A 14,791-nucleotide genomic window follows, 5' to 3' on the forward strand; every position below is an offset into this window, starting at 1 on the left:
GATTAACATGAGTGACGTCACACTGTCCCGGGTGGCAGAGCTTGCTCGCTCTCTCTTGCTCGCGCTCTCTTGCTCGCTCTCTTGCTCTCTCTCTGTGCGTCTTCTTGCTTCTTCATTCAGCACCATGCAGCGTGCCAGGACGGCTCTGCAGCTTCTCATCACCTCCACGACATGTCATTTTCCTCCTCATCTTCGCCATTTTCACCATCCCCACCGTCATCTCCAGGAGATGCGCTCCGTGGGGATCGTTGGAGCGCCTTTCTCCAAAGGACAGGTGAGGTCAGGTGACCTCGGCTCCGTACTTAACCTGCTGGACCATTCAGGGCGGCGCAACAAGAAAAGCATTTTTGTTTGTGGGGGCCGTGGCACAGCCCCGGGATGGTGTGGAGCTCGGACCGGATGCGATCCGCGCCGAGGGACTCGTACGTAAACTGCAGGCGCAAGGTAACAATTAATCTGCATTTTACTGTCTTCTGATTGGCTGGTCAGAACGGAAAGCAACGACATGCTGTTTTTATCACAAATCCATGTCGTGCTAAGTGTTGACTGTCATGCAAGCGCTTGCTCGTTGGCTCTCTCCCACTTTTTCACGGTTACATATTGAACAGCGGACTGCTTACTGTGTGCTCAACCGGTTGACTTTGCTCTGTACGACACACAGACACTCAAGTTGACTGGCCTTGTTTATTTCAGAGCAAACAATTTTAGCACAAACATGAATGATGTTTGCTTTTCTGTATGGGAGCCCTGTATGTCCCGGCAAGACATCTTTTTTTGTCCCTGCAGGCTGCGTGGTGAAGGATTACGGCAACTTGACATTTGAGGACGTGCTGCCCGACGAGCCAGTGGGGCGGGTGAAACATCCCCGGGCGGTGGGCAATGCTAACCTGAGGCTGTCAGAGGCGGTGCGGGCGGTGAAGCGCAATGGACACACGGCGGTCGTGCTGGGCGGAGACCACAGGTCGCTCGCTTGCTCGGCACGCTTTGTTTTGGCTGTGGGATAAATTGAAAACATGACACCGCCTCCGCCATCACCTTTTCCAGCCTGGCCATTGGCTCTGTCCACGGGCACGCGTCAGCTGTGGGGGACGTGAGCCTGGTTTGGGTGGACGCCCACGCCGACATCAACACGCCGCTGAGCACGCCCACGGGAAACATGCACGGCCAGCCCGTGTCCTACCTGCTCCATGAGTTGCGCCCAAAGGTCAGCAAAAAAAAAAAAGAAAGACCAAATATCTATTTGCTCTCGTTTGCTTTTTCTTCAAAATCAGATCCCAATCCTGCCCAACTTCTCGTGGATGAGTTCGTGCGTGTCGGCCAAACATTTGGTCTACATCGGCCTGAGAGACCTGGACCCCGAGGAGCAGTAAGTCTTTAACCTGTGTGTCTGTGTGTTCCTGTTCCGGGAGGGCTTGATCATACTGTGCCTTTTCCCGCCGGTGCGCAGTTACTTGCTGAAGCTGGCGAGCGTGAAGGCCTTCTCCATGACACAGGTGGACGCTCTGGGCGTCGGCCGAGTGATGGAGGAGACGTGCGACTTCCTGTGTAAAGACGGGTAAGTGCTGTAGAAGCTCGCCACGTGGTCGGTCCCGCAGTCACTCGATGCCTCGGAGCAGGGCCAGGAGGCCGATCCACCTGAGCTATGACGTGGACGCCTTGGATCCGGCCGTCACCCCGGCGACAGGGACGCCCGTGCCGGGCGGCCTCACCTACAGGGAGGGCGTGTACATCGCAGAACACATCGCCAACACCGGTCAGAAACGCACACGTCCTTCAGACTTTGCTGTTCCTGTGCATTTGTCAGCCCCTCGTCACGTCTGTTGTGTTTGTTCAGGGCTGCTGTCGGCAGTGGACGTGGTGGAGGTGAACCCTGCGGTGGGCGTGTCGGAGCAGGAGGTGCGGCGCACGGCCAGGGCCGCGCTGGACGTTCTGCTGGGCTGCTTCGGACGCCTGAGGGAGGGGAACCACCCGGATGAGTTCTGCCTGCCTGACGCGTGACGACTGCAAAAGCGAGGCCCCGCGCCCCTTTCTGCATTTCCTCACAATCCTTCAAGTCTCGCTTAAGGTCCTACGTTTTTTCCTCTTGACTTAAAGAACCTGGTCCAAGCTTTGTGATTTCCAAGCACGTCAAAGGTGCTTGTCCAAGAGTGACAAATTCTTCACTTGATTAAAAAAAAAAAAAAAAAATGAAGCCAAAGAAGCTCACACACTTAACACTCTTATGTTGTCATCACATATTTTTATGTATCAAGTTATTGAATCAAAAGAATGTGCTCATTGTTAACTTAGTTAAATTTTTATTCTGATTCACAACTTTAAATGAATAATTATTTTTGCAAGAAACAAAGTCACTCACAACCACTTAACCAAATAACTGCTAAAAAATGTATAATAGATTAAACAACTTATTTACGCAATCTCTCCCCAACATGCCAAAGGCACTCTTGAGTGGAACGAAACCTGTTTAATTCTTCAAGCAGCCAACAGGAAATCCATTTCAATATTCCAATAACTAATTATTCAGCTTCAGTGCTTGTTTTTCGCCAAAGACGATGGTCGTCGTGGTAACCGGACACCATAGCATAGCATGGAGTCAAGTGCCAAAGTGCAGTTGGGCCCCATGTTGTGTTCAAGAATTTTGCAGGCCGCAGCGCCTCCTGAACTCCTGACCTCGCTCGTGCAGCCACTTGTTGGCCACTGGGGAAGGCAAAACAGTGACATGACTGATTCCAAATGGCCGGCCCATCATGCCGGGACTCACCCCACTTGCTCCCCACCAGGACAGGACAGGCAGCGTGGTGGGTCTGGTAGTTTCCCTTCCCGTTGAGCAGAAGGTTGTACCAGAACACAGCAGAGCCCTGCGGTCATAATCGTGCCATTAAAGTCTTGGCAATACATATTGGCTTGCAGATGTGCACCGTTCGCTCCATAAGATGTGATTTTCCAATTGGAATATTTTTTGGACGTCGCACGAGCCGATCCAAATGAGTCTTGTTGTCCGGGGTGCGTGACGTGTTTGCAAAAAGAAAAACAAACCTTAATGGGCCAAGCGACAGCGCCCAATTGGGGGAAGACAGTAGCCCCCCCTGCCGGCACCTCGCTTATCTGCAGCACAAAGGGGAAGACATCAAGAACCTTGGTAAAATCTATCCAATGTGTGCTTTTTTTTAAATTATATTTTAACTGACATAAACTAGCCAGGTGGCGATTCGGTTTCCAGTGCCCAAATTTCTATAAGGTTCTTCAACCTCGTCCTGTGGGAAAAAAAAGCCAAAAAAGCAGAAATTGAATGTTAAATGAAAAAAAACCCACATTTTTGTCACCCTTTTAATGGACAAATGCAAACTTTCGTGATGCGTCTTGTGAAGATGCCAATTCCGTATGAGCCATAGAATTTTTCTCTTGCTTCTAAAGATGTCTTGTTTTTGCCACGAGAGGGCGCAATATACCTGAAGGATCTGTGAGCTCAAGTGCCAGGATGCCATTTTTTTTTACCTTATTGCGACAGGCGTGTCATGGCTTTAAAGAGTGCTTGGGCTCAATTATTGACTTGTAGCAGCAGAAATTGAAAGTCAACATGTGTCGTCTTTCTCGTTCCTAATTAAAAGGGGTATGAAAATGAGCCGACAAGGCCTCATCTTGGACAGAGAACGCATCTATGGATTTACCCCTTGAAAGTCGTGATGAGGTTCATACTGTCCTCCCACGCCGTAGTTGGCCACCTGTGCAAGTAAACACAAAAACTTGTGTTCTTTTTTTTTCTGCTGCTGCTTTTTAGGCTAGAGGTCGGCCGGAAGGAAGTTGTCACCTGCATGGCCTCAGCCGTGGTCGAGTCCAGGCCTGTGATGTCGCTCATTTTCTTGACCATCTTCGCCACACTCTCGTGCTCAATGTCCTCCAGCCAGGCACTGAGGAGCAATAAGTGATCCCGATGCGAGGTAAAAATAACGGCTATGTGCAGGTTGCACAAGTGTGCACACCCTTGCATGCACGCACACAGGCTACATTAATTGGACAAAGAGTTTTGCTGGTCTCATGAACAACCCCAACTTTTTTGCATGTATGACATTTAGTCTGAGATATTTTTGCAAAATAGCTTCATCACCAAAAAGTACAAAAATGTCCCTCTATGCACAAAATGCCATGTCCTTACTTTTGGGAGATCCTGGTTGGAACGGCGTAACTGCGATTGGATTCGTAGTCGCTGATTCTGGAGCGGATCAGCTAGCTCGGCCGTGCCATCACACGGTTGAGTCGGAGACAGAGAGATGGGTGGAGGCACGGGAAGTTACGCAAAGAGCAGAAAGATTCAAATGGCATTCATGCATTTCGGCGGACTGACTTTGGGTCTGGCCAGCTTTTTGTAGACGGCCATGTCCTCGTCCGTTATAATGTCGTAATAGCGGATGATGCGGGGCTTGTCCCACAGGTCTTCCTCTTTGACGGGAGCGATCACCAGGTTGGGATGGCGCTGGTTGTCATAGTAACGGCAGAAGAGGCGGCTTTGTCTGCGCGGCGTCTGTCGGAAAGAAGAGCCGAGCGAGTGCAGAGCGTGCTTCTGGCAAGGCCGCGTTGCGGTGTCTTCTCACCATCTCGATGCTGTCGCCGCGACACAGTCGCTCGTACTTGGCGTTGTGGGCACCTCGACCCTTGGGCACCTCGGCCGTCTCCTCGCCCGTCTTCTGTTTCTCCAGGTGGTGCTCAAAGTACCTGAGATTCTGATTGGCTCGCAGGTTTTCCGGATCTTAGAGTAAATAAAGGGGCAAATGGGATTGAATCAAGTTCGCAGCCCTTCGGCGTGGTTCCGACTCACCAAGCTCCAGCAGCTTCTTGGTGGACTCCAAGCCACGCTCCAGATCTCCTTGCTTGAGGAAAGCAAAGCTCTGGTAGTCCAGGAGGGTGACGACCTTCACGTTTGCGGCCATTTCGCCCTCCTCCATCTGCTTGAGGGCTTGCGACAGCCACAGCACCGTGTGGTAGAAGTCGGAGTCCTTGTATGCCGCCATGGCCAGGTCATAGCAGTCGTCCACCGTCAGGACGCTCGGGAGCACGGAGGTTCCTGACGAGAGAAGAGGGGAGGGGCGCTTACTTGCACTCTCCATAGCAAAGGCGCTCGCTCTGTGGCGCTCCTGACCTGGCAGCTGGCCTTTGGCCAGGGTGTCAGTGTCCAGCTGGTACGTGTCCTGCAGTCTCAGGAAGGCCTCGGCCACACCTGTCTGGTCATCCTCGCCGGGAAAGTACTGCCGTTTGGCGTCCATTTCCGACATGAAACCTGAGGCACCAGAGACGCGTCAAAACTTGCCTGTCCACCTGCCGCTAAGATTTGGCGACATTTGTGTCTTTTCACCCACCGTCCGACACGTTGCTGCGCACCAGGCTCTCCAGGTTGCTCCACTCACGGTTCATCCTCTTGAGAAGTTGGAAGGCGTTGATGGGGTGCCCCAGGAAGACTTCAGGGTCCTGGATGGCCAACGCCGACAGGTTGGCCAGCCTCTGGGCCCAACTGCGGACCCCGCCATCGTCAGTATTTTCTACTCAGCGTGCCAAACGTAGCCGCCGACGTCTGACCTTTTGACCGTCTCCAATTTGGTCTCCTCGGCTCGGATGTAGTCCTCCAGCGAGGTCAACAGGTCCTTCTCCGTGTGCAGCAGCTCCGTCATTTGACCTAGTCGTTTGGTTGTGTCGGTTAAAGAGAAAAAGGACCGCGCCAAAAAAAGATTCCGTAACGACGACAGTGTGTCCAGCACGTGCGCCTCAATCTATCTACGCTGCTTAATATCAGGACGAGACTCACCTATGGAAGAGAAGAATTCGTCAGCTGAGGAGAAGCTGATAACCAGCAACAGGCAAAAGAGGGCCATGTCTAAACGCAACAGAGAATTTTATTATAATGATTAGGTTGGCGTTGCCCTTATACCTCACGCGTACACACAGGTGCCAAAATAGACCACAGATGTTTATGATCTTCTAAACATTCTGTATTATCAAATATTGTCCATGGAACATCTGAACTTTTTTTTCGGTTCATCTGAAAACAGCCGCACCCGCTGTTATCGCTGACGTTCATTTTTACGTTCACCCCTGAAAAAAAGATTTCATTCGGACATATTTGTTTTCCCGAAAGAGCACGCAAAAACAGAACCATACCCTTGCCGGTGGAACGAACATCATGTCGACATGCTTTCTCTTGAGAAGTCATTCCAGTTCAACAACTTGTGAGTCAAATAAGAATCTTGCCTCTCAAGTCTGTTGTTAATTATTCACAATTGTCAATGTTGTCAGTGAAAAATCAAAAAGAGCGAGAGAATGAGAGCTCAGCTTGGCTTGAAATTAAAATCAATGCCTCTGTGGCAAAAATAAGAAGCAAAGCTTTTATCTGTGAGTGCTAACAAGTAAATAAAGACAAAGACAATGTTTCGTAATAAAGACCTTATACGCATTAACGCCACCCCCAACTGCGTGCACGGGAGGCATGGTATGGTTTTGATGTCCGCCGCACCTCCACAAATTTACTATATGACTCAAATAAAAAAATAAATAAATAAAGGGTCCTAAAAGTTCCTCTTACAGTCAAGTCCATCTCATGTTGTAAGAAGATTAAAGCAACACCCACAAAGAATAATTCAAGATTAGATTGCAGCCTCTCAACAGTTTGAAGAAAGAAAAAAAAGTTGGACGAACTGGTGACAAAGTTTGACAAATTGGCTCGCTGACAAAATGTCCAAATATTGTCAAGGTGTTGGACGCACCTGAAGCGTCAAAATCAGTTAAGGTCCAACGATATGTTGCAGATGCACTTTGTCAAATTGACAGTGTCCAATTTCAAGGCGCTTCTGGGAGTCAGTTCCCAGCATCCACCATGCACTTGTCGCCTCGTCTCGCATCTCATTTCTTGCCATTGACGATGGCCATTAACGACTTGGACTGGTTTCTTTTTTTTTTTTACTTGGACTTGGAGATATCTATCCCAGCAAACACGCCATAGATGTGCACGTAATGGTATGGTAGCTGTATAGGGCGCTGAATCCCTAAGCTGCCTAGGCGCCATATTGGATGTGGCAAAAACATTTTTGACTGGTTCGAAAGCCGCTTGCGACTGTTCCGACTTTGTGCTTTTGACAATCTTGAAAGGTTCTGCGTGGGAACAGGCGCACGATGCATTTTGTTGTTGGTGGTGATGGTGGTGTTTGGTGCACTGTGGAGAGGACGGGGTTTCGACTTTGTGCGCGTCATTTTCATGTTTACCATATATATTATTTTCTTTCCAGGATGATTACGTTCGAAATGCAGAGGACAGCCTGACCTTGAATGAAAGTAAGACTTGCTTTAATTGGACTATATCGGTTGGATTTTTTTGGTGACTTCCAGTTCAAAGTTTTTGGAAAATGCGTCTCAGGGATTGTCAACCGGTGGTCTGCTGTCTTCTCGTGGTCTATGGCGGTATTGCAAGTGGTCCGCTAATTTTTAAATGGAAAATAATTTGAACTTTTTTTTTTTTAATTAAAATAAAAGTCACGTGGCAGTTCATTTCACAAAAGGCTCATTTTCCTCACTTTATGGTCAGAAACTGCTGTTTTTGGTGAAACCAAGCCATGTTCTTCTGCTGCTCTCAAGCATTTACGTGCACCGGTCATAAGTATTTGGTACTCCCAAAAATGTTCGTTGCGTCCGTTTCCTTGTTCTCCCCAGATGAAGCCTTGGGATACTCGGGCCATTTCGGGAGCGGGGTGGGCTGGGAGGACCAAGATGAAAAGGAGCTGAAAGAAGAGGAACAAGGAGAAGAAGAGGAAGAGGAGGCTGATGACGAAGGCTACATCTGGTAGTAGCCCAAACGGAGAGCCAGGTCGCAGCCTTTGACACCATTCAGGGACAGCGATGATAGTCAAGAGGATTTCCATGAGGTGACAAACAAATTCTTTTTGTCTTCAATATTCCGAATCGCCTCTATTCTAGCATACTATTTCTTTTGGTCTTAACTTGAATAGGTCTTTGTATTCTTTGAATGACAATGTGGCATGCTTAGCTAGGCTTGCTTTTCGCCTCTTCGGTGTCATGTCATTCGTGAATAAGAATGTACTTTACTCATTAGGAAAGAAGTCAATATACAATTGATAATTGATTTATTTTTTATTTTTTATTTTTTCCGGTATGGCGCCGTAAGTGGCTGCCTCCCAGCAGTGTTCTCTCTTTTCCTCTTTATTTCCTTCTTTTCTCCTTTTTCTTTCTGTCTTTTTGTCCATTCGGCGATGCTGGTGCCTTCTACCGCACCTCGGTATCTCTTCGGATTGGATGTTTTTTATTTATTTTTTTCTTCGTGGGACCGGGATCATCGGTCGAGGCCGGCGTAACTCTACGACGGCTTCCTGCTTATCCGGCCAGTGATGACCGGGTCCCTCGCCTTGGCCTTGCAGCCGCGACCCCTGTGGGGAGTCCGCTCCCTCGTGCTCGTTGGAACCAACGACTTTTGCCATGCTAGCCCCGTGGTGACCATCTGCACGTGCACCCGACTGGGTGCCCAGGACGCTGCTCACACGTTTGCCTGCTTTGTGTTTTTCACCAATTCACGACCACGGTCCATTGGGCGCCGTTGAACTGGACTGCCCTTACACCTGTCTATGGACCCCGTGGAGGCTATTTTGTGTGTTTTGGGGTGTTCTCTTGTATTGAGGGGTGCTGGTTGGCCGCTGTTACTTTTTTTCCTTTGTCTTTTAGCTTTGTTTTTGCTTTGATGGCTTTTATCTTGTGCACTTTCTGACTTTCTGTGTGGCGCCGTTGTGTGGCAGCCTTATGAGAGCCTATTGAGTTGCGCTCATGCCATCTGTGTGTCTTTTGTATACCCACTCTGTGGTATGGATACTGCTGGGGCCTGAATTTCCCCACCCCTGGGGATCAATAAATATTCAATCAATCAATCAATCAATCAATCAATAAAAATGCAACTGTATTGCTCCAATACGATCAAAAGAAAACAATGAAGTGACACAAATCTTGATTGGGCATTTCTATGAAGCACCACCAGAGGTTCAAAAGGTGACTAATAACAAAATATTGGTAAATTGGAAACCAAAAAAATGTTTCTAAAACCAAAAGTAATAAATAAGCGATTAAAAATATTTGTTTTCTTGTTGTCGTTTTTTTATCGGGGGGGTGTTTCTTAATTCAGAGAAAAACCCAAACATGTCAAATGGAGGTCAATGTGGTTTTATATTGGCACTGGGTTCAATCTTCAAGTACAGAGGCTCCTCATTTCCAAGCAAACTAAAGGATCGAAGGGAGTTTTTTTTTTTTTTTTTTTTTAAGGCGCACGCTATGCAGCACATACGTGACGACGTCGTTCACGACTCCCTTTGCGCTAAAATGTCAAACTTGTGCGGAGACCTGAGAGCAGCTTGAGTGTTTGCATCCAGAGGGTTGGACTGCACGTTGAGCCACTCCAGTGACGGCATGGCCAACAACTTCTCCATGGGGATTTCTGTGGGTTCAAACAAGAAGAGGCTAAAGAATATATGCCTGTGAGTATTGTTAGTTTGTGTATATCAAAGTTGCATAAAGCCACGCCACTGATGCTATTTGTTAGCCCGTGTTAGCATGATGATAGTGGACGTTTTGCGCTTGTTTGTGTGTAAGTGTCAATACCAGAGATGTTGTTCCCCTCTAGGTTGATCCTCTGCAGCGTGGCGATTTGCGTGAGCTTCTCGGGAAACGCCGAGAAATTGTTGTTGGCCAAGTTGATGCTGGTCAAGTGCCGCATTTCCTCCACTGAGTCGGGCAGTTTGCTGAGAACGTTTCCGTGCAGGTCCAGCTCTGAAAAAGGTGTGTGTCGATCAAGGGAACTGCTTCCTTGCAACATTTGACTGTGAATTAGGCACCTCTCAGTTGAGTGAAGGTGGAAAAGAATTTGCTGCTAATGGCCTTCATCTCATTATCGGCCAGGGTGATGACTCGGATGTTCTCCGACACGCTGCTGAGAACCTTGAAAACGCCGTCTGGGAATGAGATGAGCTTGCTGTTGGACAGGTCTGCGGGGAGAGCAAAAAGACTTGAAATGGTGATTCCCGAAAGAAAGAAATGGCATCCTCCACTGCTACCTGCAGGTTCACATATAAACAAACGACACCCAAAACAAATACAATTTAAAAAAATAAAATCATACCCAGGTGATCTCGTCCCTCCTCGACGGTTGCGTTGATCCTCCGGGCTACGTTAACCACCGCCTCTGCCATTTTGTGATGCGCCTATGGCAGGCCATGTTCCATTTAATTATACATCACAGAAATATTACTTAGGGGTCATTTTCATATAATTTTTATCTCAGGTAAAATTCATTTTGAAAATTTCACTAGATGGATGAACATGTTTTCTGAAAATACTAATGACAATTTTGACCATGTAGTATTTTTTAATATGATAAAATGTATTTTCCAAGAAAGCCAGCAATAAACACTATCTTAACTTATTTTGTCCTTTTTTACCATCCCGGAAGTGAGTACTCCCAAAGCGGAAATGCATTTTCCTAATGTTAGATGGCGGGCGCTAACACTGTTGGACCTGGTTGTGTGCCGAACCATCTGTCGTCATAAATACAATGACTAAATGTGTAACCACTAAACATGCATAGTCGCTTAACGAAAAGAAAGAGTTTAACAAACACAAAACAATGCAGGCGCATTTTAGTCAAGGTAAGATCCCATTCTCATGTATGAATGACACATGATCTCGTGTGGCAAACACCACACATTCCAGTGGAACTCGAATTACTTCGTGACGGTCGCATTATATGGCGCTCATTAACACCAAGTTGAACTATATAGTGGCAGCATATGAGTTATTTCACGTTTATTTGTAGTTTAAAGTGGAGGAAAGATGAACTTACCGTTACTATTTTGTTCCGTGCCGGAAGTTAGCCGGCCGGTAGCTAATGATAGCTCACCTGACAAGTTTGGTGTGTGCTATTTTTAGCAAATTTGAGAACACAAATCAACTGAGTGGTGACCAGATCGCAAGAAAATTTGACTAATAACGTATCAAAGTTTACCATTCTGATATTATATGTTTAATTTAAAAGCTGGGCGACTATTAAATTTGTTTTAGCTACATGTGAAAAGCGGCTTCTCGTGAGCGTCAAAACTGCGTAAGCTAATTGCAGTCAAGCGTACGCTCAGATTCAACATCAAATATGAAAAAATGTTTTTTTTTAACCCACCGAGGCCTTGTAACGATAAAAAACATGTGAAGACAATAATATATACTAAATTTAAAGTTTCGGCTCAGTTTTAATCTCTTGAGCGTCAAAACTGCGCATTATAATGGCAGCCAGATGTGCAAAATTATTTCATATGCAAAATTAAACATAAAACGTGTTAAAATTAAAATTAAAAAAAAATCTGCGGGGTGGTATGCTTGAAATATAACGGCAAGAAAATAACTAAAATATTTTTTAGTCTTCCTGCTGCAGTTTCAATAAAATTCGTCTTACCTGTTGGTGCTGGTCCACTTTTCTAAGTTACTTAAGCCTACTTGCTGTCGCTCTGACCGCATGGTACATATTTGGTCAGTCAGTGAAATGTATTGCATAGGCCCACAGCATTTGCTAGATTTCCCTCCTCTGTCCAATGCTTTTGTTTTGATGCTGCACAACTCATTGTCGACGGAAAGTCGACCTTTTTCTCTCCTTTGTGTTGTGAGCTTTCGATCGTGACGTGCAGTCACGCGCACTTCAGGTTGGCAAAAGCTCGTCGTTCTCAAAGTAAACAAAGCCTTTTGTGTCATTTTACAGAGGCAGAGTGAGACGAAAAATGACGATAAGCTTTCAATAACACGCAACACATTTTAGTTGATTTTGGTTCAGCTAGCAGTTGTCACTCACCTGGAAGGAACCAGATGCTTAGTATTATTTTCTTACAAACATACTAAGGACTCCTAAGAGCAGCAAAATGAAGTTTTACCATTGGACAGCATCTCAAAATAAACATAAATATGGGCATTTTTAATTCTTCACAATAAATATACATGAATTTACATATCATACAGTGCATGGTGAAAGAAAAAGAGGGCCCCCTTTTTCGCTTTTAAGTGTTTTTTTTTTTTTTAGGTCTGTTTCCTCGGCGCTCACTGGCAGCCGCACTCGTCCACCATCATGTCCTCATGATGCCGGAGGAGCATCTCGCCGTTCTCGTAATAGAGCATGCTCAGTGGGCTCATCTTGGTGGGGGCGCAGCATGGCGGGACCACTCGGCTGGGGTGGTAATGTTTGAGTAAGCTCTGCGAGGGGAGAGAGAGAGAGGGTGAGGGCACGAGGCAGGCAGCCATCACTTAAGTGGATGGATACAGCCATGCTATGCTAAAGACCGTGCCAAATTGGTCACCCCAATTGACTTTGTTCCCGTGCATTACCATGTTTCCCACTGACCTGCATGTAGGCGTGATTGGTCGGGTTGAGGTGGGCGCCCAAGGGTCCCGGGCAGGAACCCTCACAGCGGTAAGCGTTGTACCTTTTGGGGAAGATGATCCAGGACCCCCAGCCGATGTCATTAAAATCCACGTGCAGATCCACTCTGCGGCACAGGCCATCGTCGGGCCCCCGTCCGGGGGCGCCGCTCGTCCGCTTGCCGTGACCCCGCTTGCTCCTGCCCCTCTTTGGCCGCCCAACCTCGGCCGGACTCAAAAATTTGGAGCGCCGGGCCGTGTGAAGCAAGCTGGCTTTGGCGTTTCCGTCGGAGCCCGTGTGTGAGAAGATCACCAACAAGGCTCGTTGGGCGAGCTCAGGTGGCGCCGTCTCTGCCTCGCTTCTTGCCCGTTTGCGGGTCCGAACCCCAACGGGGGATTTCTGCCGCAGCCAGGCAAGCAGGGGCCCCGTCATGTTGAAGACCCTCCAGCCGCCGGAGGAGGAGAGCAGGGAGGACGGGCCCAAGAGCCCCACCCGCTGCGGCTCTCGACGGCAGACGCCCGCGGCCGGGTGGCACGCGGGGCCGCGCTGGTGGTACACGGCCACCTGTGTGTCGGGGGCGCCCGGGGGGAGCCGGATTCTCAGCTCGGCCGCCTGGATCTGCTTGTCGGGCAGCAGGTCGCGGAGGTCAAATGTGACCGCCCACTGTCCGTGTCTGCACACCAACCCTGGTGGGGAGCCAGAGACAAAACGGATAGTCGACTGCAGCTCATGTGCCACCAGCGCGAGTTCCTTATTTTTTTAAAGTGGAGGAATTTGGCAATTGAATTTGGCGCATGTGCCTTGGAGCCACAAGGGACGCAAATTTGGAGTGGGGGTGCGCTATTATTATTATTCAAGATATGGTTGAAATTAAGTTGAAAGAGCGTCTTCAAGATTTGAGCATTGAGCATCACATGATCAACTTAATCCACTCAAAGCAAACAGCCGCCAAATTGGCCAAGCGTGCAAGGCAAACCCAGCCGGCCGTTTTCCATGACGGCGGGCGGGATGGCCTTTTGCATTTCCTCCTCAGCCAAACAAATAGGTACAAGCGCTTGACACCTAACAGCGAAATGGGTGCCGAGGCCAAGGTATCAAATCCCCTCTGCTAATCTAATCAGGGCAAGTGTGAAAAGGGAGGAAAAAAAGAACTAAGGCAACTTGTGGAGTAGAGATTTGAGCAGGAGGGGGCGCGTCTGGCGAGATGCGCAATCAACATGGTGCAGGAAAAAAAAAAAGAAAGCGAGAGAGGGAGTGCGCGAGGTTTGCTTTGAGAATTAGGCTGATCCTCACCCCGAGTGGGATGTGGATTGCAGCCGCTCCGCTCGTCTGGCATCCCCTCCCACACCCCATCCACACCCTCACGCAACGCCCTGCCCTTTGCAGGAATGTCAGCCAAAATGTCTGCAAAAGTACCTTTCGCCATCAAACTCCTCACTATGTCCGCGCGCTTCTCCGCATCTTGCTCCGCCGCATCCGTCGCGTTGGCCTTGAAGTTGCGGTAGAGGTGCACCATGTAGGTGGGCAGGTGATGCGCTCCCGATGTTCCGCTTACTCCGGCGGTGGCGGCTCCTCCGCGCTCCCGTACCACGCGCAGCCCAGCTCCGTGGCGGGCGTGCTGCAGGTAGACTGCCCGGGTCGGCTGGTGCTGCTGGAGGAGGAGGAGGAGGACCGGCAACAGCGGGGAGGCTCGCAATGAGCGCATGTCGGCCCCCGAGCGCAATAACAATTTTGGCCCACATCTCCAGGGGTGTCTTATATACCCCCTAGACACCCCCCTCTGCACCTCCTCCTCTTACCTTCCCTCCTTTCATGTTCCACAAGTAGCTGAGAACATTAAAGGAAGTTGACATGCGTCCTCAAGACGTGCTACCTGACAGCTCAGCAGCCATTCAGCTGCTAATGAAGGCGCCTGGGCGAGCCGGGGTGCGTGTTTACAAGCAACCACCGGTTCACTTTCCACTATTATTAATTAATTGTGATCAATTGCATGCAGTTATATACAAATAAATAACTTATAATAGATTTTTGCAAACAATCTTACAAACAATCACTAATGTTGATCATAATAGCTACTGAGAATTTGTTGATTCAATGTTTTTGTTTCCAATTTCACAGTTAAGTTGTTGTTCGTGCGCCCTCCAGTGGACAAAACAAATGATTACAGGTACTTTTCTTGAAAAATTGCAGTTCACGTTTCGTTGATGTTCTTTTCCCACTATTTCAATATGTGCCGTACATTTAAATAACCGCTTTTCTTCTTCTTTCAGCATTGCAAGCATGAGTTATCATGTAATGAAGTTAATATTTTGCTTGAAGTTGTCATTAATCAGCCTTTTCTCCCCTGGCGTTTCTGCACATGCG

General features: G+C 48.2%; 4 protein-coding genes across 8 annotated transcripts; 1 reads left to right on the forward strand and 3 right to left on the reverse strand.

Moving 5' to 3' along the window:
- Positions 1-105: 105 nt before the first annotated feature.
- On the forward strand, positions 106-2,170 carry arg1 (arginase 1). 2 transcript variants are annotated; one of them, XM_037278280.1, is made up of 8 exons: positions 115-274; positions 372-444; positions 787-961; positions 1,045-1,204; positions 1,272-1,366; positions 1,448-1,555; positions 1,617-1,753; positions 1,835-2,170. In XM_037278280.1, exons 1-8 carry the CDS (start codon positions 125-127, stop codon positions 1,996-1,998), a joined length of 1,062 nt encoding a protein of 353 aa, XP_037134175.1. In that variant the 5' UTR covers positions 115-124; the 3' UTR covers positions 1,999-2,170. The 2 variants fall into 2 exon arrangements, with proteins under 2 accessions (XP_037134176.1, XP_037134175.1); XM_037278281.1 differs by lacking the exon at positions 372-444 and having other exon boundaries at positions 106-274.
- Positions 2,171-2,224: 54 nt separating this feature from the next.
- Positions 2,225-6,246, reverse strand: LOC119138260 (prolyl 4-hydroxylase subunit alpha-1-like). 3 transcript variants are annotated; one of them, XM_037278229.1, is made up of 16 exons: positions 6,148-6,214; positions 6,013-6,081; positions 5,795-5,863; positions 5,569-5,665; positions 5,352-5,503; positions 5,135-5,272; positions 4,814-5,059; positions 4,590-4,744; positions 4,343-4,519; positions 4,154-4,224; positions 3,809-3,908; positions 3,669-3,722; positions 3,189-3,254; positions 3,037-3,105; positions 2,762-2,858; positions 2,225-2,697 (listed from the first exon to the last, which is right to left on the reverse strand). In XM_037278229.1, exons 1-16 carry the CDS (start codon positions 6,197-6,199, stop codon positions 2,630-2,632), a joined length of 1,680 nt encoding a protein of 559 aa, XP_037134124.1. In that variant the 5' UTR covers positions 6,200-6,214; the 3' UTR covers positions 2,225-2,629. The 3 variants fall into 3 exon arrangements, with proteins under 3 accessions (XP_037134124.1, XP_037134121.1, XP_037134123.1); XM_037278226.1 differs by having other exon boundaries at positions 4,814-5,272; XM_037278228.1 differs by lacking the exon at positions 6,013-6,081 and having other exon boundaries at positions 4,814-5,272; positions 6,148-6,246.
- Positions 6,247-9,180: 2,934 nt separating this feature from the next.
- On the reverse strand, positions 9,181-11,552 carry lrrc20 (leucine rich repeat containing 20). 2 transcript variants are annotated; one of them, XM_037278374.1, is made up of 5 exons: positions 11,477-11,552; positions 10,154-10,235; positions 9,870-10,019; positions 9,637-9,804; positions 9,181-9,472 (listed from the first exon to the last, which is right to left on the reverse strand). In XM_037278374.1, the coding sequence occupies exons 2-5, from the start codon at positions 10,221-10,223 to the stop codon at positions 9,336-9,338; spliced, it is 525 nt and encodes a 174-aa protein (XP_037134269.1). In that variant the 5' UTR covers positions 10,224-10,235; positions 11,477-11,552; the 3' UTR covers positions 9,181-9,335. The 2 variants fall into 2 exon arrangements, with proteins under 2 accessions (XP_037134269.1, XP_037134268.1); XM_037278373.1 differs by lacking the exon at positions 11,477-11,552 and adding an exon at positions 10,874-11,126.
- A 492-nt stretch (positions 11,553-12,044) lies between these two features.
- On the reverse strand, positions 12,045-14,328 carry ndr2 (nodal-related 2). The gene is made up of 3 exons (XM_037278285.1): positions 13,844-14,328; positions 12,410-13,113; positions 12,045-12,261 (listed from the first exon to the last, which is right to left on the reverse strand). Exons 1-3 carry the CDS (start codon positions 14,130-14,132, stop codon positions 12,109-12,111), a joined length of 1,146 nt encoding a protein of 381 aa, XP_037134180.1. The 5' UTR covers positions 14,133-14,328; the 3' UTR covers positions 12,045-12,108.
- Positions 14,329-14,791: the final 463 nt, after the last annotated feature.

The sequence above is a fragment of the Syngnathus acus genome, chromosome 19 (genome assembly GCF_901709675.1).
Source record: "Syngnathus acus chromosome 19, fSynAcu1.2, whole genome shotgun sequence".
NCBI lineage: Eukaryota > Metazoa > Chordata > Actinopteri > Syngnathiformes > Syngnathidae > Syngnathus > Syngnathus acus.

What these genes read in the sequence shown, in the direction of transcription:
- arg1 (XM_037278280.1), top strand. Translation starts at nt 125, where the DNA reads ATGCAGCGTGCCAGGACGGCTCTGCAGCTTCTCATCACCTCCACGACA. An exon ending in CGCCTTTCTCCAAAGGACAG is followed by an intron (nt 275 to 371) that starts GTGAGGTCAGGT and finishes GCCGTGGCACAG; the next exon opens with CCCCGGGATGGTGTGGAGCT. An exon ending in AGAACACATCGCCAACACCG is followed by an intron (nt 1,754 to 1,834) that starts GTCAGAAACGCA and finishes GTGTTTGTTCAG; the next exon opens with GGCTGCTGTCGGCAGTGGAC.
- LOC119138260 (XM_037278226.1), bottom strand. Translation starts at nt 6,199, where the DNA reads ATGACTTCTCAAGAGAAAGCATGTCGACATGATGTTCGTTCCACCGGC. An exon ending in TCAGATGAACCGAAAAAAAA is followed by an intron (nt 5,864 to 6,012) that starts GTTCAGATGTTC and finishes TGTTGCGTTTAG; the next exon opens with ACATGGCCCTCTTTTGCCTG. An exon ending in CTGTCGCTTGGCCCATTAAG is followed by an intron (nt 2,859 to 3,036) that starts GTTTGTTTTTCT and finishes TTATGACCGCAG; the next exon opens with GGCTCTGCTGTGTTCTGGTA.
- lrrc20 (XM_037278374.1), bottom strand. Translation starts at nt 10,223, where the DNA reads ATGGCAGAGGCGGTGGTTAACGTAGCCCGGAGGATCAACGCAACCGTC. An exon ending in GGAGGGACGAGATCACCTGG is followed by an intron (nt 10,020 to 10,153) that starts GTATGATTTTAT and finishes CTCTCCCCGCAG; the next exon opens with ACCTGTCCAACAGCAAGCTC. An exon ending in AGAGGGGAACAACATCTCTG is followed by an intron (nt 9,473 to 9,636) that starts GTATTGACACTT and finishes TTGAACCCACAG; the next exon opens with AAATCCCCATGGAGAAGTTG.
- ndr2 (XM_037278285.1), bottom strand. Translation starts at nt 14,132, where the DNA reads ATGCGCTCATTGCGAGCCTCCCCGCTGTTGCCGGTCCTCCTCCTCCTC. An exon ending in GAGGAGTTTGATGGCGAAAG is followed by an intron (nt 13,114 to 13,843) that starts GTACTTTTGCAG and finishes GCTCCCCACCAG; the next exon opens with GGTTGGTGTGCAGACACGGA. An exon ending in CCAATCACGCCTACATGCAG is followed by an intron (nt 12,262 to 12,409) that starts GTCAGTGGGAAA and finishes CTCCCCTCGCAG; the next exon opens with AGCTTACTCAAACATTACCA.